The sequence below is a fragment of the Lissotriton vulgaris genome, chromosome 11 (genome assembly GCF_964263255.1).
Source record: "Lissotriton vulgaris chromosome 11, aLisVul1.2, whole genome shotgun sequence".
In the NCBI taxonomy this organism is placed as follows: Eukaryota; Metazoa; Chordata; class Amphibia; order Caudata; family Salamandridae; genus Lissotriton; species Lissotriton vulgaris.
In genome coordinates this window covers 543,279,456-543,303,517 of record NC_141699.1, presented here as the reverse complement: position 1 = coordinate 543,303,517, position 24,062 = coordinate 543,279,456, and the positions used below count along the sequence as shown (strand labels likewise).

Genomic DNA, 24,062 nt, shown 5'->3' with positions numbered 1-24,062 from the left:
GCCACTTGTTTCAGCGCTCTAGCGCTGATTGGGACCTCAGGTGAGCCCTATTTAAGGTGAGCCTGCATTGTGCTCAGCCCTGGTAAAGGTGATAGCACGCACGCCCGCTATGCTGCTGGAATAGCGATCTCCAGCGCTGCTTTGTTTTAAAAATACCGTTCTTTGTATCTTCGTTTTTATTAATTGCATTTGCCCCTGCTTTTAATCCTCTCCTGCTGTGTCCACATACTTGCATTTAAATTGTGCCCCCCACCGCGTTTTGAGCGGATCTGTCCTTTCTTCGTTTCGGCGCCTGGTCGCCATCTTGGGGGTGGATATTGGTTGTGTGCCACTTGTTTCAGCGCTCTAGCGCTGATTGGGACCTCAGGTGAGCCCTATTTAAGGTGAGCCTGCATTGTGCTCAGCCCTGGTAAAGGTAATAGCACGCACGCGCGCTATGCTGCTGGAATAGCGATCTCCAGCGCTGCTTTGTTTTAAAAATACCGTTCTTTGTATTTTCGTTTTTATTAATTGCATTTGCCCCTGCTTTTAATCCTCTCCTGCTGTGTCCACATACTTGCATTTAAATTGTGCCCCCCACCGCGTTTTGAGCGGATCTGTCCTTTCTTCGTTTCGGCGCCTGGTCGCCATCTTGGGGGTGGATATTGGTTGTGTGCCACTTGTTTCAGCGCTCTAGCGCTGATTGGGACCTCAGGTGAGCCCTATTTAAGGTGAGCCTGCATTGTGCTCAGCCCTGGTAAAGGTAATAGCACGCACGCCCGCTATGCTGCTGGAATAGCGATCTCCAGCGCTGCTTTGTTTTAAAAATACCGTTCTTTGTATCTTCGTTTTTATTAATTGCATTTGCCCCTGCTTTTAATCCTCTCCTGCTGTGTCCACATACTTGCATTTAAATTGTGCCCCCCACCGCGTTTTGAGCGGATCTGTCCTTTCTTCGTTTCGGCGCCTGGTCGCCATCTTGGGGGTGGATATTGGTTGTGTGCCACTTGTTTCAGCGCTCTAGCACTGATTGGGACCTCAGGTGAGCCCTATTTAAGGTGAGCCTGCATTGTGCTCAGCCCTGGTAAAGGTAATAGCACGCACGCGCGCTATGCTGCTGGAATAGCGATCTCCAGCGCTGCTTTGTTATAAAAATACCGTTCTTTGTATCTTCGTTTTTATTAATTGCATTTGCCCCTGCTTTTAATCCTCTCCTGCTGTGTCCACATACTTGCATTTAAATTGTGCCCCCCACCGCGTTTTGAGCGAATCTGTCCTTTCTTCGTTTCGGCGCCTGGTCGCCATCTTGGGGGTGGATATTGGTTGTGTGCCACTTGTTTCAGCGCTCTAGCGCTGATTGGGACCTCAGGTGAGCCCTATTTAAGGTGAGCCTGCATTGTGCTCAGCCCTGGTAAAGGTAATAGCACGCACGCGCGCTATGCTGCTGGAATAGCGATCTCCAGCGCTGCTTTGTTTTAAAAATACCGTTCTTTGTATTTTCGTTTTTATTAATTGCATTTGCCCCTGCTTTTAATCCTCTCCTGCTGTGTCCACATACTTGCATTTAAATTGTGCCCCCACCGCGTTTTGAGCGGATCTGTCCTTTCTTCGTTGCGGCGCCTGGTCGCCATCTTGGGGGTGGATATTGGTTGTGTGCCACTTGTTTCAGCGCTCTAGCGCTGATTGGGACCTCAGGTGAGCCCTATTTAAGGTGAGCCTGCATTGTGCTCAGCCCTGGTAAAGGTAATAGCACGCACGCCCGCTATGCTGCTGGAATAGCGATCTCCAGCGCTGCTTTGTTTTAAAAATACCGTTCTTTGTATCTTCGTTTTTATTAATTGCATTTGCCCCTGCTTTTAATCCTCTCCTGCTGTGTCCACATACTTGCATTTAAATTGTGCCCCCCACCGCGTTTTGAGCGGATCTGTCCTTTCTTCGTTTCGGCGCCTGGCCGCCATCTTGGGGGTGGATATTGGTTGTGTGCCACTTGTTTCAGCGCTCTAGCGCTGATTGGGACCTCAGGTGAGCCCTATTTAAGGTGAGCCTGCATTGTGCTCAGCCCTGGTAAAGGTAATAGCACGCACGCGCGCTATGCTGCTGGAATAGCGATCTCCAGCGCTGCTTTGTTTTAAAAATACCGTTCTTTGTATCTTCGTTTTTATTAATTGCATTTGCCCCTGCTTTTAATCCTCTCCTGCTGTGTCCACATATTGCATTTAAATTGTGCCCCCCACCGCGTTTTGAGCGGATCTGTCCTTTCTTCGCTTCGGCGCCTGGTCGCCATCTTGGGGGTGGATATTGGTTGTGTGCCACTTGTTTCAGCGCTCTAGCGCTGATTGGGACCTCAGGTGAGCCCTATTTAAAGCTCGCTCCCCTTCGCGTAGCGGAGACGCGTGGCGGTGGCGCCTGACTCGCGCCGGAGTCAAGCCAGAGTCCTGCCCGTCTGCGCCCGTCGGCGTTTCGGCGGCGGGCGGGGCTCTGTTCACCTAGAATGAGTAATTTAGGCGCTCATTTGGTGCGGTACTCATCTATGGAGTTGCGCTCTTTGAATCATAGGGAGAGCTGCTGTTGTTCTGTTTTTCCGGGCCGCCATAGGGGTAAGTCGCGATGCCCGGGCTGTGGCTGGCGTCCTAACCGGGTTTTGTCATCAGTCCCGCCTATAGACACAGCTGGCGCAGAGTATGCCTGCATGCTGCTAAACACCAGATCAGCGCGCAGTCATGCGCAAGACATCTTTGAGCTCCTCGAGACAGAGAAGCCACTCTGTCTAATGTTGACGGAGACTTGGTGGGGAGAAGCTTCTAATCCCGATGTGGCTATGGCCATTCCGCCTGATTATAACATCTTCAGGAAGGACAGAGCGAAGGGCAGGGGCGGCGGGGTTGCATTGGTGGTAAAGAAGGGCACGTCCTGCACCATCTTGCCTACTGAGGATATCCGCGGCTCGGAATCGCTGGCTTTTTCAATCTTGCTAGCGCCGCACCAATCAGTGAAGGGACTGTTGGTCTACCGCCCCCCTGGTCCGCTTGGAACGTTCTTTGCTGACCTTGATTCGGTACTGGTGGGTCTAGCCCTGAGAGCAGAACACTGCTTAGTGGCGGGGGACTTTAACATCCGGATAGATGATCCGTCGGACCCCGCTGCCATTAAGCTTTTGGAGGCTATGACTCCGCTGGGTCTTACCCCGCATTTGCAGGGTCCGACCCACGATAAGGGGCATACTCTTGACCAGGTCTTCTCGACCTCTCCTTTGGTGGTGAAAGAGATTCTCCCGGTCGTGTGGTCGGATCACTGGCTTGCCAAATTTGTAATCAGCGGCAATGTCAGGGCGCCTATCCCTGTCCCACAGCAACGGGGACGAGCCTTTAGAGCATTTAGCAGGGTGACCCCTGAGATGCTGGCTCAGGCTGCTGTGACTCACCCTTGCCCTCTGTCTGGCGAGCTAGAGAGAGACTTGGAGTCCTTGCAAGAATGGCTGACGGAGAGGCTTAATGACCTGGCCCCAATTTTGCCCCCCCGCCTGACATCTAAGCGGGTCTCGGCCCCTTGGTTTACCACTGCACTGTGGGCTACGCGGCAGCAGTGCAAGATAGCCGAAAGGGCCTGGCGGGCACATTATGACAGCAAGGACAGGTCTGCCTACAAGGCCGTGGTTAAAGCTTACCACCGGGACATCCGCCTCGAAAAGAAAGCTTATCTTGCGGGGAGAATTGAAGCAGCATCGAACTCCAGTAAGGAGATCTTTACCATTGTTTGAGAATTCATCTCACCTCGGACTACCACTTCGGAAGAGGGGCCCGTAGAATCCTGGGCGGCGGATCTTGCTTGTTTTTTTACAGGCAAGATCAAACTCATCCAGGACTCCTTTCTATCTAGTGGACCGGTTACATTGCCGATGCCCGAGGTGGGTACGCCCCCCCCAGCTATGCAGGGCGCCATATTGGCTGAGTTTCCATCTCTGCCAGCCTCCGCTTCCCTAGCGCTTATGGGCAATTTAAAATCTGGGTCTCCGCTTGACCCCTGCCCTGCCAAGCTCCTGGGTAAATTGGCGGAGGTGGTTAATCCACTGGCGCACCCTCTTCTCAACCTTTCGTTGAGTCTGGGAGTGGTGCCGCCAGTGTGGAAACAGGCAATGGTCATCCCGTTGCTTAAAAAGCCGGGACTTGACCCGAAAGCTCCAGCCAATTATAGGCCAATCTCGCTGCTGCCGGCCCTTGTAAAAATCCTGGAGAAGCACGTTCAGTCGGTGCTCTCAATTTTCTGGAGTCCCATGAGATCTTACATGACTCCCAGTCGGGCTTCCGTTCAAATCGTAGCACCGAGACCGCGCTCCTTGAGGTTTCTGAAACCATTAAAGGGGTGTTGGATACCGGGGGCAAAGTCATGCTGGTGTTGTTGGATTTGTCGGCGGCTTTTGACACCGTCCCCCATGAGGGCCTGCTCGCAAGACTCTTTGAGATTGGTCTGCGGGGGACGGTGCTCAGATGGTTTTCATCTTTTTTAGCCGGCCGCCGGCAAACGATCTGGACATCATCTGACACCGCTGTAATGCCGCCTTTGGGAGTCGGGGTCCCTCAGGGCTCTATACTGAGCCCGACCCTGTTTAACATCTTTATGACCCCTTTGGCGGCGGTGGCGGAGTCATTTGGTGCCCGGATCGTGTCGTATGCCGACGACACCCAGCTCCTCTTCTCTTGTGAGAGAGGGGCTGACTTTGACGGGGAGAGTATCCAGAATTGCCTTGGGGCTGTGTTCTCATGGTTCCAACTGAACAGCCTCAAGTGCAATTCCGACAAATCTGAGGTACTCTTCTTCGGGTGCGATACGGAGCCTAGCTGGCAGGCTTGGTGGCCCATCGACATGTTCCCTCCGTCCGGCTCTTCTCCCATGGCTAAAAACTTGGGGGTTAAGATGGACAAGGGGCTGACGATGAAAGCCCAGATCCTGGGGGTGACCGGCACCTGCTTCGGCCTTTTAAAAATGTTGCGGAGGTTTCTGCCTCTCTTGTCCGAGGAGCACAGGAGGCTGACTGTGCAGGCTCTGATAGGCTCCAGGTTGGATTATGCCAAAATTCTTTACCTGGGCCTGCCAGAGTGCCTGCTGCAGAGGCTCCAAGTTGCACAGAACGCGGCGGCCAGGGCCATCATTGGCCTAAGTAGACGCACCAGCGTCTCTGGGTTGTTGGCGACGCTACACTGGCTACCCATCCGCAAACGGATCGCCTTTAAGGCTCTGACTTTGGCCTACAAAGCGCTCCATGCTGTGGGAGCAAAACATCTCCAAAAGAGACTGACCTTTTACCACCCGGCTCGCTCGCTGAGGTCGGAATCTCTACTTTTGGCGGCTGTTCCGCGTGTGAAGAGGGCTCGCCTTGGGGGCCGCTCTTTCAGTCTGTTGGCCCCACAGATGTGGAATTCATTACCGCTCCCATTGCGGGGGGCGACTACTCTCCTTGATTTTAGAAGAGGTCTCAAAACCTGGCTGTTTTCCCAATAGGTTTGCTAGTAGTTCCTCTTTTTTGTTCTGTTTGCCTTTTAACCTCTTTTAACTGTGTTGTGTTATTCTGAAATCTGTTCTCCTTACCTAAAGCGCCGGGACACTCTTTTTGATAACCGTTGCGCTATACAAAAGAATAAATAACATAACATAACATAACATATTGAGAAATGGTGCTCTACGTATGAGATTGCGGCGCGTGTATGTGATGTGCGATATCAAATTGCCTATCAGATAAAGCAAAGTGTATATATATATATATATATATGTGTGTGTGTATTTATAAGTATATCTACATCAATGTATATCTATATCTATATATCTATGTATCTATATATCTATATATATATATATATATATATATATAGATATATATAGCTAGATAGATATATACATAGAAATATATATATATACATGGTTCAGAATATCTAAACGAGCCTGTGCGCAAAATCACTTACCCAGTATGTATGGGACTGGCCACAGGGCTGATGTTGTCTGAAGTCTCTGTAGCTGGACTGCTGGGAATCAGCGAATCGTCATCAAACTCTTTGGAAAGCTGGCAAGGAAATGTAACAATCGGTTCTGATGATAATACCTCACAGATAACGGACTGCGAGATACATATACAATTCTGTACGATATGATATTCAAGTATGGATGTTGTTGAAAAACATTAAGTAGTGCCTTAGAGTGTGATAATCAAAGGTTGTACTGTGTGATAAGAACAAAATGTGGGGCGTTATCAGGCAGGAAGTGATGAATTAAGACCTATTTAATGAAAGTAGATACGGTTTGCAACTAGGAACGTGCTTCAAGAAAATCCAGTCTGCTGTGGATTAAATTTCTTGCTAGAATGGCCCACAGTTGGAACAAAGCTAGGCACAGGGGCACAGGGAGATAAAATAGTTTGCCAAGAACTACGCAATTTAATGGTTAATTAGATTCCAGTTCAGCAGGTTCTGAGGACTGTAATTTAGCCACTATACTATATCAATGCTATCTATGGCACTGAGCTTACTGCAAGTGAATCTTCCCACGCAGATTAGTGCACAGAGGCAAATCTTTCAGTGGAAGCAGCGGATAGCCACATATTTGTATATTTTCTACATTTAATGTACCTGTATTGTCTAATAAACTTAGTATTCTTTTCCAGTGTTTACATTTATTATGCCAGCACTTTTTTCTGGGCATTTTCTGGAAGAAGAAATACATCTCACCTCCAGTCCAATGCTCTATATAAAAAAGTCAAACACAGATGTTAATAGCGCAAAAAACTTTTTTATGTAGATTAAATCAAATGGTGTCTTTATTTATACATTTATGATCATGATCAATATTTTATAACATAGTAACCTATACACGATCAATATACATTCTGAGAAACTAATAGCCTGAAAAACATTTACAGTTCTGCAACGGAACATCATGTACTCAGATGACATAGATAATTGCATGTCATAAATTGTGTGAATAACCATACTATAAACTGCACGAGGCAATGCCTTACACAGACCTGTAAATGCTTTTCAGGCTATTGGTTTCTCAGAATGTATAATGATTTACTCTTTATCAGGCATTATATCTGGGGACAATGTACTATCCTTGGAATAATGTTGGCTCTATGTCATCAAGGCATGGTACGAGATAGTTTTAATGAGTAATTGTATGATGTGCTAGATATGAGTGGTATGTACGAAGTCTGTGAGTGTGACGAGTTTTAGTTTGTGAGGGTGAGACGGTTATATTTTGGTAAGGTATTATGAATAAGTTACTATGTTCTAATATATTGATTATAATCATGAATGTAAAAATAAAGACAAACATTTGATTTACTCTACATAAAAAGGTTTTTTTATTAACATCTGTATTTGACTCTTTATATAGAGCATTGGATTGGAGGTGGGTTGTTTTTCTTCTTATACTTTCAATCCCTGTCCCGCTCCTATATCTGTTGTTACTTTGCGAAACACTTAGTGTTGCTTGTTGTTCCTTCACTGTAATGTACATTTGATTGTTGCCTGTACACGCTTCTATAAGAGATATCTCAACCTACTGCAAAAAGGAAAGAAAGGGTTTCTGCAGCATCAAACATTGTCCCATTTGTCAGCTGGAGACTTGATCATGCAATTACTTCACCTGCTACAACCCTACTACTTACTGAACCTGCCTTTAATACTCAGACGGTGGAACAATGAAAGTTCATGGCGTGATTATAGCACAATGGGTGTATGATAAAGGCATATGTTTTTACCTGGTCCTGCTCCCCTGGTTTGATGACAACAGTCTCTGGGGTGACACAAGGGATTCTGGGAATGGCTGGTGAATCCACCCTGCTGATAAATCAATAGAGGCAATCAGAACCAAAGAGTAAACTTTATTAAAAGATCCGGTATGGTATCAGCACTAAACACAATGCAGGATTGGATCAGCATGAAACAAGACCAGGGGGTGGTTCAGCTATAAACAAAACCAGGAAGTGAGAAAGCAGCAAACAGGAATAACAAAACCAGGAAGTGGATCAGCACCAAACAAGACTTGGAAGTGGATCAGCACCAAACAGAACAAAGAAATGGGTCTGCAGCAAACAAGATCCTGTAGTGAAATAGCACCAACTAAGAATGGGAAGTGAATCAGCGTCAAAAACATTGTGGAAGTGCTCAGCCCTCAACACCATTGAGTGAATCAACGCCACACAAGACTGAGAAATGGATCAACAGCAAACAAAACTACAAAGTGGATCAGCACCAAACAAGACCAAGAAGTCAGTCTCCACAAAACAATCCTGATATGGTTTAGCAACAAACAAGACCAACAAGTGGATCAGCAACAAACAATCAAAATGATGAATCACTCGGGACAGGCGTAGAGCTACTTCAAATAACATAATTGCATTTGCTCAAAATAACACCAGCAAGCAGACACGCATCAAACACAAGATAGCCAATTGAACTCCACATAAGGAAGAATAGACCATTATCACAAAAGACAGAACAAGACCAGCACCACACAAAACAAAACTGTAACAGTAACAGACAAGCAAAATCCAGAACAGCTCTACACCAGGCAGATCTAGTGGGGCACTACATCCGACAGACCCAGACAGCACCACGCAAGACAAAATCAGACGAGCAGCAAAAAAAGACAGACCCAAACCAACACCACAGTATTGATATAGTACTGAGGATAAGAATACAGAGGGCTAGTGCTGCACAAGATACAACTGAAGCAACAGTGAGTGTGAGAGAACTGGATTAATATCAAGCATGCCTCTAAAATAAGAGGCTACATAGCTCCTAAGATCAGACCTCTACTGTCTCACATGAGAGTCTGGGAGTTGTGTGGTTAAAATAAACCCTGACGTTTTCTGAACTGCACTTGCATAGTACAGGAGCTCTATATATTTTCAGAACTAAAATACCACCAAAAGGTAAGGTTTGGAGCTCGTCCCACTCACACAGCACCAAGGACTTATGCAAGTAATTTTAAATGCCTTTAGAAACCTACAGCTTATGGGGTTGGGGGGGGGGGTGTCAGGATTTTAAATATTTCAGAGTCCCATGCTTTACGGTTTAAGTTTCTGGGCTGATAAAATTAATTCATTAAGTGATCATATGGGGGGAATGAGAGATTATCGGGGGTATTTAGGAATGGTGAAACCTGTACCTGACTAACAAGATTGGTTCTATCTTACAGTACTGGGGGACACAAGTCTTGAAATGGCTAAATCGGCATATAACCAACAAGGTGGGCTCTGTCAGAATGGCCATGGAGAGTAATTCGATCAAATGGACACCTTAGCCCCTGTTCCTTGGTTATTGCACGGACACACAGGTAACAAGGTTAAATCTGTTAGAGATGCCATAAAGTCATACAATGGTCAGCTGACTCATAGCCAATAAAGTTAGCTTTATCAGAGAACCTATGGCACCCCGCTGCTTGGGATGTTTGGACGTGCATATATGGACAAGCAGGGTTGTATCAGACAGCTCCTGACATCTCTACTCTTGAAATACTAGCTGAACCATGACTGGGACAGTTCTACCAGTCCTCCCATCGGAATTCTCTGTAACAGCTCTTGGAGCCTTTAGTTTTGGAGGGATGGCTCTAAATGATAGTACGTAGTATCAGGGAGGCCCAGAATGATAGGACTAGAACATGTATATCAGGGGTATGCTGAAGCAGACCAACCCAGTATTGGTGACCTACTATAAATCCAATAGCAGGCAGAAAATAATGTCTGCATTTTTGGCTCAGGTGACTAGACTATGATAGGCAGGAGTATATCTAGCAAACTGACCCTGGTCTTGTAACGCATGGCAAAGGGTGAAAGGAAAATTGGTTGCCCTAGCAGATAGCAAATAAAGACCTAGACCTTGGGATAGAAGCACTGCTGTTTTTTCAACTGAAGTTGCTCTCACTGACCGCCCCATATCTCAGATCGGCTTGGGATGGATGTACAAACATATGTTAAGGTGGGATTGCACTGTCTGAAAGGCATTGATTTCCATGGTTGCAAGCTGGCTGGCCAAACACATGCCTGGGATAGCTGTACCACACAACCAATGGGACTACAGGCCTGAGGGCGATCAGCCTGGCGCATAGCTGGTAGGGATGGCTCCAGCACACAACCAATGAAACCCTAGGTCTCAGGGTGCTGGGCCTGGCATGTTGTGGGCATAGGATGGCTCTACAAGATACAGCACTGAGGATCTCTACTCCCCAGCATTTCTTACGCTTGGTCCAGTTTAGGCATAAACTCCAGAATCTCCTTCTCTTCGTCCTGGTCCATGGAATCCTGATGCTCATGTCGAAGGCCCATTAAATCCTCCCCTGAAACCGAGAAAGGGACGAATGAGAGATGAGAAGGAAAGAAGGATCGGCGCATTCACAAAGGAGCAGACGCCATCTCCCATGTAGTTCCCACCCTGCTATGGAATGAGGTCTGGTACAAAAAGAACCAAGGCCGGTTTAGTACAGAGCGCAGTGACTAGAATACACCTGAGTCTCCCACCTGCCCCACAGCTGGTCTATGAAAGTGTTCCACACTAGCAGCAAACTACACCCATCTATGTCAAACACCATCAAATGAAGGGGCCTGCCTCCCAAATCTGGAATTTCCCATGTTATTCAGGAGTCTGATCTGCTAGAGAGACACATTGCACTGTAGAGACTCTTAATATAACCTGACACAAGTTGCAGCCAGTTGAGATCTTTGAGGGGAAATTTACATTTTGACCTAAAATCCAAGCTCTCTGGTGCTAGGAAAGAAGGCTAATCATTTTCACCTCCTAGTTGCATCATGTGGAGGAGGAAGTTATAACAGTACCCACATATGGGGAGAAAAGTGCCAATAGTCAAGGCCTTAGGCAGCCACCCCAATCAGAGCAGGCATTTTCCAAAACCAACCTATGCTCCCATTTTATTGTGTCACAATGAAGTGGAACAGAACATCTTGAGTCTGAGAAGAGATGAACACAGATTTGTGCTCTCACTAGCCCTCTCACTCACCATGGGACTGAACTTGATTTATAAACATCATCACTGGCTTTGTCTGGCAGCCTGTGTCTCACTGTTCCTTGACTGCTGATACCTGGTTGCTCTGTGATCGCACGTAAGTATCTACTATGTGATTACTTCTGTCTGCTATGCAACTGCCTGTGTCAGGCTGGTTTATAATTTCCTGAGTCTGATACCTCTGTGTTATCAGTCTGGCTGCTTTGCGATTGCCGGCACATCAACTGACTTTGTTAGTTTGCTCTGTTATTACAATTGATTGCGTCTAGCTTGTGTGTGAATGCCAACTTCTGGTAGCCATGTTAGTGCCCATACTTGCTGCTATGTGAATGTTTGTGCTGGTCTGCTCTAGGATGACCTTTGTTCTTGATCTACAATTGCCAGTGTATAACTGTGCTGTGAGTGCTTATGGTTATTTACTTTTTTCTTGTCTGTATTCCCTAGGCACACACTGTATGAAGACCCAAACCCTCTAAGAATGGAAGGGACCAAGGGTCCCAAGAAGCATCTACAGAGCACAAAGTCTGAAATATCAGAGCAGGAGTCTTGGCAATACCCTGAGCAGTGAGAGGGCCCAGTTACCCAGAAGTGGTAATGGCATTCAGATCCTTTGAAGCTACAGTTATGTGGTCCAAAACCTCAGGAGCTTGGATTCTTAAGTCAATGGGTCATCTCTGAGAGCACTGAAGGGGCTCAAGTTACCAGTAGGCGCAAAAAGACCCAGATTCCCAGGAACAGTGAGGAGACACAGGATCCCAGGAGCACCAAGAGAGTAGTATAGGATCCTCAAGACCAACTAGCGAGCTGAGATACAGTAAGGGGGTTCTGGTTCCCAATTCAGTAAGGGAGACCAGCTTCCCAAATATTCTGAGGGGGTTAAATCCCTAAGAGGGGAATGTTGCAGTTCAAGACCTGCTACAATTTCCTATAAAGCTCCCAGATCTATTGTTCTTTGATCACCAAGAACAATAGGAGAACTGATCATGCAATTCAAAGTTAAACAGAGACGAAGACACAAGTGCACAAGGACGAACAAACAGACAGGCAAACAGACAGAAAGGATCTTCAGAAACTACATGGTAGCATGACCCCCAGGACTGCTGCCCTTTGCACTATGCTGGGACAGCAGCGCCTACAGGGAAGCAATGGCAGGTCAAGGACAATGGGTTAGCGGAGCTGGGCTGCCTAGCACAGCACATGGAGTTAGGAAATGACACTACAGTCAAGGAAGCAAATGTGTAGTTCATACCAGTGAGAGGGACATGAACCGTGCCTGGAAAACAAGCAAAGTCAGGTTTAACATTCTGGGCAGTGCAGGCAAACAGTTTTCTAGGTGAAAACAATACGAAATTGGATTATGTTGCTAGCACTGGAAGAACCATTTTGTTAAGAAAGCTGGTGTGGATTATGGACCTTTTGATTTCAACCTTGGAAGGGCATCTAAGGTAGTAACTGTTTACTGGTGGATAATCACCCTTGGCTTGCATCAGCATTTGGAGAACTGTGGCTAGTGCTCCTTTGGTTAGTTAAAAACCACAGTGTTCCTTGGTAATTAATAGAGGTGAGCCATGTCTTTGCTTCACCTTTTGTGAGTGAAAAACACCTGCTGTTCTATAAGGAGTTGGATAGTTATGTCACATAGAGCCAAACTAACATAATGGTAACCACCACAGAGCAAGAATGGCATCTTTATTGGGCCATGCCATAATGGGTTTAAACAATACTCTCATGTAATCGCTAATATTCACTGAATATGATATACTCACATCTTCACTGGCCTACTCAAAACCTGAAAGGACTCTAAAGGTAATCCTACAACCCAGATATAAACCAATTGATCTCGGAGATATGCAGAGACCATGTCATCAAAGGGATACAGATACAAGGAGCATCCCTTGTTAGATCTCACTGAGCATCTCACCTCAGAGGTCAGAGGTTGGACAGTGAGAGCATCTAAGGTCACTGATCAGAGATCCTCAAACTATGTAAAATAAATCAGAGATCTAGATGCTGATACTCCTGTCAGAGCTCAGAGATCCAGTTGGTGATACCATATTATTATGACAAAGATCATAATTCAAAGAACCAGACATCATCACCACTGAATGTCAGAGCTAAGGGGTAACAGATCAGTGCTCCATGTTAGATGTTACAGGTGGAAGATTCCCGTTACAAATAATTGGGTAACCCAATAACCCACAGAGACTCCACTAAAAAAAATATATTATACCAGTGTTCCATAAGGGAACTTAGTTATTGATTTTCGGCTGTCACCTATGCAGCATTCAATTAATAGAAAACTAAAATGACAGCAAGGCCTGTATAACTTGAAACTATAACTGTATAATATAGTTTGTTGATTTCTGACTAATTCTGTAGAGCATGTATCATTTGAATAGCTTTACCCTGTATTTATGCAAAAGTAATGGTGCCAAATAATGAAGTGATAGTGCACGTGGCACAGTGTAAATTATAATACATGCAGAATATTAGGAAAATCGAGGCCTGTTTTAAGTCCTCTCTGCATGAGACCAGAATGGTGGAAGTTTCTGTAAAGTGTTTAAATATTCCCTCCTAATGATTACATTGTACGGTTCTGGACTTTAGAGATTGAAATGCTGTGGATTTTTTGAAAAATGTTGATAGAATTCTCTGGATTGTTTTAACCTACTATATATATATATATATATATATATATATATATATATATATATATATATATATATATATATATATATATATATATATATATATATATATACATACATAGGTCAGTGTGTATTTTTGATATTTCTGACTAATTCTAGGAGGTATATATCATTTGAATAAATATATATATATATATATGTATATATATATATATATATATATATATATATATATATATATATATATATATATATATATATATATATATATATATATATATATATATATATATATTACAACAAGGTTTGATCCCAGAGGAAAAAACGGTGGTCACACCAGGAAGCTTCGTTTCAGTGGTCTTTAATGAATTTAAAACAAGCAGCTTATGGCTTAAGTCCGACATGTTTCGTTCCACCTGGAACTTTTTCAAGGTAAGCCTCGCTCCTGCATCACCCCACAGTCCGATGTTCAAAGTCATTTTGTTTGCCTCCAATGGCATTCATTTATGGAATCACTTCCTGTTAAAATGCATTATGGGACTTGTGGTCGTGCTCTGATCCCAGACCTTTTAATGCGGAGGAGATCGAAGCGCGTCTGAGGCGGACACTTGTCTGTTTTACTTGGTAAATAAATTTACGATGAACTCTTAAAAGAATATATATATATATATATATATATATATTTTTTTTTTTCCAACAAGAAGACTTCAGTAAAGAAGACGCCGCACACCGCTCAGTTATTATTCTGTGATTTTAATTCTCCTGTAGGTTCCCTACCTACGCGTTTTCGACAAACACTGTCCCTGTTCACGTTTGCTAACTGTGAACAGGGACAGTGTTTGCCCGAAACGCGTAGGTGGGGAACCTACAGGAGAATTAAAATCGCAGAATAATAATTGAGCGGTGTGCGGCGTCTTCTTTACTGAAGTCTTCTTGTTGGAAAATATTGATGCAAGGTCGTCCCAACCCACGCCGCCAGCACCAGCTAACAGTCGCTCCCCCTGCTTGGGACATTTGCTCGTGGATATATACATATATATACATATATATATATATATATATATATATATATATATAGCAAGAGCGAGAGCACGTTCTCTGTGGAGAACTGTTGTTTCACTAGTATATCTAATCTTTACGTTGCACACACTATTCTTAGCACTATTCACTGCTCCGCCTTCACTATCACATCACTGTATGACACCATTACTTTCCCCACTCTTGCATAAATTTGGTGTCCAACTATTTAAATGACATATATACCTTCTACAATTAGACAGAAATATCAAAAATGTGTTTAAGATCCTGACATTGTGACCATCTTATGTCATGTATCGTAGATCCCCAAAAAAGAGGTTACAGACTCAAACACCTATATTTCACGTATTAGAGATCACAGCTCAGACACATAGGGCTCGATTCACAAATGTATGTATATGTAGCAAAGTTACAAGTGCAGAGTCTCCGCATTCGGGGCAGAATCTCGGCACTGCAGTTCTCAGTGTGGAGATTCCGCCCTGAGTGCGGAGACTACGCACTCGTAACTTCACTACATGTAAGTACCTTTGTGACTCGGTCCCTGAGATATCATAGAGATTTGAGATAAGAGATCTAAAATTGAGAAAACGTGAAGCCAGATTTCTTAGGCATCATATTAAGACCATGGATGTCAGGGGTGTTGAATCCACACATCTAGATCAGTGGATGTCAGATACTGCATTTCGGATGTGTAGGCACACACTTCTCAAGTCAGAACTGTAGCCAACTACTCTCTACAGATGTTAGGCTTGTGAACGACATAACAATGAATTTTCCTCTCAAATGCTACCATAGTTTCATGCCTTCGTTCCCCTAGTCTCCTATATTTAATGTACTGTGTTTTGAAATTCTTGCGTCTTCAGATCTTACCTTCATCTTCTGAAACATCCATCATTTCATCCAGAGTTTCAGGAAAGCTCATTCTGTGCTTCTCACTCCCAATGGTCTGTAAGATATGATACGCAAGGTAAGAGATAATATTGAAGGAATTTCTTCTGTTGCACATTGATATCAACAGATAGCATGAACAGACTCTCAAATGGCATGTCTTGGGGTCTTTGAGATCTCTGGAGCTCCCTTTAAGGGTATACCATCAAAGATTCCACTGTATGGACGCTGTCCGGCTTCTTTGTTTGCTGTTCATTCCATAGGACTGCTTATGTCTCATACTAATTTTTAGCTGCTATAGTCCAGTGACTTTTTGAGATCTCAAATGGTATCCCTTGTCATTTGTTACACAGTTACATTCTAGGAAGTGCAATGCCTTAGTATGATAGCTTGTCTAAAATATGATTACTGTTAGTGTTCTTACAGTCACAGAAACAATAAACACCCAAAAGGACGAGCATCTTTCTCAAGTATAGGACAGTTTGAATAATGTTTAATGCTGTACAGGGACAATGTCTTAAAATCACTATAGAACAAGGCGCAACGTGTATTCACTCAGGTGTGATTAAGAGACCCTGTAAAAAAAGATCAAGGGACACATTTATTAAAACAATAGTGCAACATCGGGCAGCAACCATAGCTGCTGTGAAGGGTCGTGCTGGAAGGAGAGAGCGGGTCAGAGCCCTATTTATTTAGCTGCTGCTCTATTCCCGTGTGCTAGTGTACAAATAGACTGCCTAGCACAACACACACACCACACCTTCAGGCTGCTATGCAAAGGTGTTTGCATGATGTCTACCATAGGTGGGGGGGCGTGGTCTGGGCGCTGACGGCGGAGGCGGCGTGAGCGGCAAGCTCCGTCCCTGAACCCGCTGATTATCCTGAAAAACTGCCCTGATAACGGGGATGGAGAATGCAGTGGACGTAGGAAGGTGGTCGGAAGCTTTTGTGACAACCAGGTAGTGAATTAGCACCTCCGGGAGCCTTTGGTAGCGTGTTAAAGTCAAGAGTCGAATCAATGTGAGCGGAAGCAAGATGGCGGCTGGACTCGATGGTGGGAGCTAGCTCGAGACCACACTGGATCGAGGCACAAGGGCGCGCCTCTGGGCACGATCAGCAGCGGAGGGGCGGTGGACCCACTGCGGCCTCGCAGGAACTTTGAAGCGGACACGAATTGAGGAGGACTGGGACTCAGCAGGAGGAAGAGATCCGGAGAGACCAAAGCAAACAAAATGGCGGCAGTGACGACAACGGCAGCAAATAAGGGGCCCAGTGCTGAGGGTACAGCGCAGCTGGGAGCAGGCCGGTTGTGAGGTACGAGTGACCCTGACACGCTGAGCGAGAGAGTGGTCGGCCACGAATCTTCACGGGGATCCAGTGCCTCGGCTTGAAGTCATTGGGACTCCGGTGTACCTCCGAGGGCTCGACGACAAGGGCCTGGGACGAGGAGACAGAGGCAGGAGCGCTCTGGAGCGATGCAGCTGGAGTTGAGGTGCTCGAGGCTCCCTAACTGGGGTCGTCGGTGAGTGCGGTGTAGCGGGCCTGTTCTTACTGCTGCGGAGGTGGGGGCGGGAGCAGGCTCGCGGCGCTGTGTAGCCGGTGACGGGCACCCACAGCGGACGCTGAATACGGTCGGCAACACAAACTGATTACAAGTTTGGAGAGCCGAAAACAGGGGTTACAAGCGGCTGAGACATGAAACCCAGAAATAGGAAGGAGGAAAATGCGGACCCAGCGGGAGCCCATGGTGGTGGAGCTGTCGATGAAACGTCGACATCGGAGCAGAGACTGAATAAACGCTTTGATCAGATCCTGGAGGCTATAAGATCGACAAAAGAGGCCCTCCGTCAGGACATATCTCAGGTGGCAACAGGGCTGGGGTTGTTACGAGCGGATCATTCGAAACTGGCAGATAGGGTCAAAGAAACCGAACTACTTCTTCAAGACCTCAAACCGGCGGTGGTCACAGCAGAACATAAACTGGAAGATGCGATAAGGCGACTGGAATCTCTGGAAAAGAGGGCCGAGGACGCGGAAAGTCGCAATCGGCGCAACAACGTCCGAGTGGTGGGACTGTCGGAGCGGATTGAGGGGACGGACATGGTGCCATATCTAGAAAACTGGCTTAAAACTACAGTGGCCCCAACGGGTCTATCAACCTTCTTTACACTCAAGAGGGCGCATAGAGTTCCGGCCAAACCGCCTGCGCCGGGCCGCCCTCCTCGCCCGGTGGTGGCTAGAGTCCTCCATTATAAGGATAGAGATCTCCTCATCCAAAATGCACGCTCGGTGGGGCCTTTTCAGGTGGACAATAGTGCTGTAACCATATTTCCAGATTATACTCAGGAAATACAAAGGCGCAGGGCATCATACCTATCTGTCAAGAAAGAGCTAAGGGAACAAGGTGTACAGTACTCCTTGTTGTTTCCTGCTAAACTGAGGGTGATAATGGATGGATCGACACAGTTCTTCCAAACACCGGAGGAAGCCTGGTCGTGGCTTGAAAAATACAGGGCAGGCACAGACCGTAGGACTATGGGAGATAGCGGACTGCCCAAACCACCATGAATGCGCCAATCGCAGCGTCTCCGCAAGAAGAGTAAACTATAAAAAGAAATGCAACGTGCGCGGATGGCAGCGGATAAGCAAGGAGCATTCGAGGCTACGGCTGCGATCACTGGTTCGCAACATGAGGATTCCACAAAAGGGACTGACTCCGAAGGAGATAAAAGACGATCTGCATCGGAACCGTCGGACGATGAAAGCACCAAGGGCCCAGAGGTGACGCCTAGATCGGCTGATGATCTGTAGGTGGCCACTAGCTGACTGAGGTCACGGAAGACGAACTGTATTACTGACACTTAGAGGCCTGGTAACGATTGTGAACTTTATCATTGTGCCTTAATATTGCGGGGTGATGGGGGCGGAGGCTGGCGCGGGAGCTGCCACCTGTCGAAGTCGGACCACAACCCCACTGCCCTTAAGGCAGCCTGTAGTGGCTACTGCAGGATAGAAGTATGTGTTTTGATATGGTAGTTTGGACGGGGAATAATGTTGTGTTATTGGGACCTGTTCTGGGGGGGGAGGACTAGGAAAGTTTTTAGGAATTTTTTGTGTTTGGGGTTCAGCAGTGCTGGTGTGGGCACACGGAACATGATGGGGAAGGGGGACCGGAGGGGTTGCAATGGGATCATTACCTGAGTTAAAATGTGTCACATGGAATGTGCGAGGATTACATACTATGTCGAGACGTCACAAGGTACATGCATGCTTACTGAGAAGGGGGATACAAATAGCGTTGCTACAAGAGACGCATCTCACCAAACAGGAATGTGTCGCACTACAGAAAAGATGGAGGGGCCTGGTGTTAGGTACAACTTATTCAGCATTTGCAAGGGGAGCATTGGTGTGGGTGAGGGCGGGAATCCCGTTTCAGGCCACAAACATAGCGGTAGACCCTGAAGGCAGATATGTGGCAGTGGCGGGGAGGCTATATGGCAGAGAAATAGCACTATGTAGTATATACGCTCCAAACGTAGACCAGCCCCGATTTTTTGACACCATATCGGGGAAATTAGCATATTTCCTGGCTGGTCAGGTAATATTAGGTGGGGACTTTAACTCAATTACAGATGTGGAGCTGGATAGGTCACATCCCCGGTTAGAGGAATCCCAGGTTCGAAAGATGGCAAAGAAGAGGGCGGAGTGGCAGAGTGGATGGGGGTTAATTGATGTGTGGCGAGTGCAGCACCCTGGGGATAGAGATTACTCCTTCTTTTCAGCTCTTCAGGAGCTACATGTTAGAATTGACGCAATGTTGTGCACCCAATCACTGGTACCATTGGCAACACATTCAGAGTATCTAGCAAGGACCATTTCTGATCATAATCCACAGTTTGTGTCCTTTAAATGGCAACAGGTGAGAGAGGAGATCCCCACATGGCGGCTTAGACCGGATACACTGGAAGATCAAGCCTTTAGGGACGATGTCCAGAGGGGTATTGAACAATATTTCACTATTAATAAGGAATCAACATCTGCTAGAGGAATGGAATAGAATGCCTTTAAAGTGGTAGTGAGAGGGCTCTGTATTGGTAAATATAGAGGAGAAAGGACGGTGTTCAAAAAGTGGAGGAGGAACTGAGGGAAGTTGAGAAGTTGAGACCGGAGCAGAAGGAGTTGCAGGATCGGCTACTAACAGCTAGGGAGCGTTGGGCCACTGAGACAGAAAGGTTACGAAGCTATGACTATAAGCAGTATAGAGCAAAGGTACACATAGAGGGGGATAAAGTAGGCACGCTCCTGGCAAGGCTGGCGAACCCGAAAGAAGGGGGATCCCTAGTCCTCAATATCCGATCAGAATCCGGGGAGGTTGTCTACTCTCAGACTGAAGTCATTTCACGCTTCTACAGGTACTATACCACTCTCTATCAGAGTCATCTAGAGGTCGAAACGTCTGACATTGAGGATTATCTATCAGGGCTCGAGCTTCCACAGCTAGAAGAAGAGGACGTTAAGGAACTTGGTCAGGCCATCACGATAGCTGAGATCAGAGGAGCAATCAAACATATGGCTAGAAACAAGACCCCGGGAGTGGATGGCCTCCGAATAGAATTTTATGCAACATTCATCAATTCTCTAGCTCCCCAGTTGCAGGAGGTTTATAACGAAGCGTTTGAGTTGGGTATGGTCGTCCCCTTGCTGAAACCGAGAAGAGAGAGGGAGGACGTGACTTCCTATAGACCACTGTCTATGCTGACAGTGGACTACAAAATACTGAGTCGCATTCTGGCCTCGAGGTTACTGCCCCACATGACGGCCTTGGTTCATGCTGATCAGGCGGGGTTTATACCAACTAGGAACACCTCACATAATGTCCGACGCCTGGTAGGAGTATTTAGCACTGACCTGGGGACAGAGGCGACTCCAGCAGTATTATCAGTGGATATAGAAAAGGCTTGTGATAGCCTTGAATGGGAATACCTGGATAGGGTTTTAGAGAAATTTGGACTGGGCGAGAACTTCAGACGTTGGACAAAGGTCTTGTACTCCTCGGCAGCGGCAAGGGTGCGCTTGGGCGCGACCATATCACCAGAATATCCAGTAAGGAGGGGGACAAGACAAGGGTGCTCGCTATCACCACTGCTATTTGCATTAGCAATTGAACCTTTGGCGGTCTGTGCCAGGTCAGGGACAGAGTATAGCGGTCTGGTCTGCGAAGGGATTCCGCATTTTATATCGTTATATGTGGATGATTTGCTCCTGTTCTTAGCGAACACGACGGACGCCTTGGAGGGAGCAGTGGGCATGCTGAGGAACTTTGGGAGGATTTCGGGACTACGGGTAAATTGGAACAAAACATGCGTGTTCCCACTGAGAGCGGATACGCCCCAGCCGCAACTGGACGTTGAACTGGTATGGGGGCGCTCGTGTGTCTGGGGGTGCGGATATCTCATACGATAGAAGATATGTTGGAGGGAAATATTGGGCGCTGCATGAGGGCACTCAGGGGCAACATGGCATTTTGGGCAACACTGCCCCTATCGGTGTTGGGGAGAATTGCACTACTTAAGATGGTGGCCTTGCCACGCCTACTATATTACTTCCGCACACTTCCGGTATGGGTTCCACCTCGGTACTTCCGGGAGATGAGGACGCTCACCATCGATTCCCTATGGGGAGCAGGACGGAGAAGGGTAGCAATGGATACGCTGTTGCGACCGAAACAGGAGGGGGGATTAGCGGTCCTTAATTTTTAACTGTATTATTTGGCAGTACAGCTGCAGATCCTAACCCAAAATATAGCACAGGAGTTTAGGGGCCCAGAGGAGGAACGCGGATCAGGGATGCGGAGGCATATCCTATCCTATATAGTTATGCAACAGCACCTAGTATTCCGGAATTTAACCCTAGAAGAGAAGACCCTGAGGATGTGCTGGAATAGGAGTCAAAAGAGAGTGAAAGTGGTGCACCCGTACGCGCCCGAGATCCCTCTAGGCATGTTGACTGCATTACCACATGGAGGGGACTGGTCCCAATTACTGGAATGGGAGGAGCTGGGGTTGCAGATGGTGGGCGACCTATATGCCGATGGCGAATTGTTGCCTTATGAGGCATTACAAGAACAATTCGGACTTCCAGATGGAGGTTTTCTATTGCACATGGCAGTCACCACTGCGATGCGAAAGAATTGGAAGACCGGGCAGTCGGAACTGCAGACCACGATGGCTTGTCAGTATGTGGTGATGGCGGCGGGAACGGTTAAAGTGGTCACTTGCCTTCACACACGTATGCTAAACGAAGGTTTGGCACCTCTAACAGGTCTCAAACAAAAATGGAAAGGGAGCATAGGGAAGTCGATACCAGATGCAACTTGGGGCCGCATTATGTTGCAAACGTGGAAGGGGTGTAGGAATGCACGATTTCAGCAGGTACATTTCTTCATGATCCACAGGGTATACCTAACACCGGGTAAGATTAGGAAATACTTCCATGTGCAGGACGCGGCATGTCCCAGATGCCTAACACCCGATGTAGAGTTAGAACATATGATGTGGGACTGTCCAAAACTGGGGACGTATTGGAATGAAGTGGGTAAGCTTCTTAATGAGGTTACGGAGAGGCAAGTGGAATATACTATGGCAACGTGTTTGTTGCTGTGGTTTCCTCACACCAGGAAGACAAAGATCCCTATCAAATTCATCGATCTGGGCCTAATTATGGCCCAGAGGGAAATAACTTGGCACTGGAAGTCGAGGGAGGGCCCATCCAGTAGGCGGTGGGCGAACGAATTCCACAAATGGGCCCATAGTGAGAGCATGGTCAGGTTGCGCCAAGCAGCCCGAGCGACTAATGAGAAAAGTCTGGAAGCAGCACGCACATGGTCTGAACTAGTAAGAGTGTTGAATGATGCCCTGTCTCCGGAAGACGAATAGACTGGGAAAAGTCATGAGAGGTGGTCCATGTGACACACAGACACATAGTTGAAACTCAATAGGTCTCCTCAATTTGAATCGTTGAAATATTTGTTGTAGCCCACACCACCTGCAGTTCGGGGAATGAGGGAGGGGGGTGTTAGAAGGGGAGATTGAACGCTGAGTCCATTTAATGTGATAGCTCCAGTTAGCACTCAACGGATGGTATACTCTTAAATTACAAGCAGCAGGTCTGAGATCATGACCCCGTGGGTAGGGGATGGGAATAGTGGGCTATTGGTAGATCACTACAGATAGCTGTAATACCACTAGGACAGGAAACCTTAAAGAATAGGTACTTGAGTAATACACACCACTAAGTGCATGGGTTAAGTTGTATGGATGAATCTAAGAGCAGGGAACTAAAAAAGCAGTTGCTAGATTTCTCTGACACACAGTGACTAAGGTTTGCCACGCGGAGATTGACTGCGACATTAATAATGAACACCGCCTGACCCCCGGGTTGTGGGCTAAATGGCTGTGTCATATTTATGCTGAACTGTAAATGAGCAGGTTGCGATTTCCGCTGCTGAGTAAACCAAAATGAATAGATATGTAATGTCTAGCTCTGCAACAAAAATAAAGTTTAAAAAAAAAATGATGTCTACCATAGGTTTTGTACTGGAAGGTTATCCTCTACCGTGCAAAATGGTTAGACAAACTTTTCCGTGTTTTACCGGTTGAATTTGTGCTGCGCAGTGTTGCACATGTGCACTGTGTGAGAAGGCAGAAGTCAAAAGATTTTTCCTACAAAGAACCTGCCTTCCACAATTTTATAACTTTAAAATCCCATTAGGCCTGTCATATGACCAGTTATGTATCATCGGATAAATAGACATCTTTTTGTTGGAAATATGCCTGGATCAGGTTTATTGCTTCTTGCTGAATAAAATTATATGACCAGTTAAAATCTTGCCACATCTTCAACAATGCGGAGGGTGTCTTTTTTGACACACAACGTTGCTTCTGCAGCACCGCTTGTCAGTGACCATACAGCTCTCGTAAAATAGACTTTATAAGTCTATCCGTTGTATTAACAGTTGTCTAAACAGAGGCATTTGGCAATATAATCATGGATAGTATGAGGCATCGTTATGATTGCATTGTTCTGTCGCTGTATTGCCATGAATATGAGCAAAGTCACAGCTTTTACCTCTGGCCTGTTATTTTAGGATTCCACTCTGTTCACACAGGCTCAGATTTATCATCTTTTACGCAGCACTCCATGTATAACTGCAGTATTCCACTGAGCGGACAACAAGCATTTCCCACATCAAAGATGTCATAGGTGGCTTTTGCGCAAAAAAATACTGTTTTGCATGGTGCTCAGCCTTGTGCTGTGGTGCAAAGGCAGTAATGCCTACCAATTCAGCAAAGACCTACCAGGTAAAGATAATGAATAAAAATAACTGAAATTTTGAAAGAGGCTTTGCTTTTGAACAGTCTGACGTGATAATCGGTTGTAATAACGAGTTTTTCTACAAGGGCTAACCTTTTAGCAAAAAGAAATTACAATACGCTCAAA

At 46.2% G+C, this 24,062-nt stretch overlaps 1 protein-coding gene across 10 annotated transcripts in view; it reads right to left on the bottom strand.

Moving 5' to 3' along the window:
- ANK1 (ankyrin 1) overlaps nt 1-24,062 on the bottom strand; it is a 1,037,654-nt gene that overhangs the window by 427,270 nt on the left and 586,322 nt on the right. For 5 of the 10 annotated variants that reach the window (XM_086943592.1, XM_086943597.1, XM_086943587.1 and 2 more), the window contains 5 exons: nt 15,546-15,621; nt 12,239-12,262; nt 10,209-10,305; nt 7,727-7,808; nt 5,934-6,031 (listed from right to left, as the gene is read on the bottom strand). In XM_086943592.1, the coding sequence (XP_086799718.1) occupies nt 5,934-6,031; nt 7,727-7,808; nt 10,209-10,305; nt 12,239-12,262; nt 15,546-15,621 (377 nt within the window). The remainder of the gene's footprint in view (nt 1-5,933; nt 6,032-7,726; nt 7,809-10,208; nt 10,306-12,238; nt 12,263-15,545; nt 15,622-24,062) is intronic. The other 5 variants (XM_086943589.1, XM_086943595.1, XM_086943594.1 and 2 more) reach the window with 3 other exon arrangements.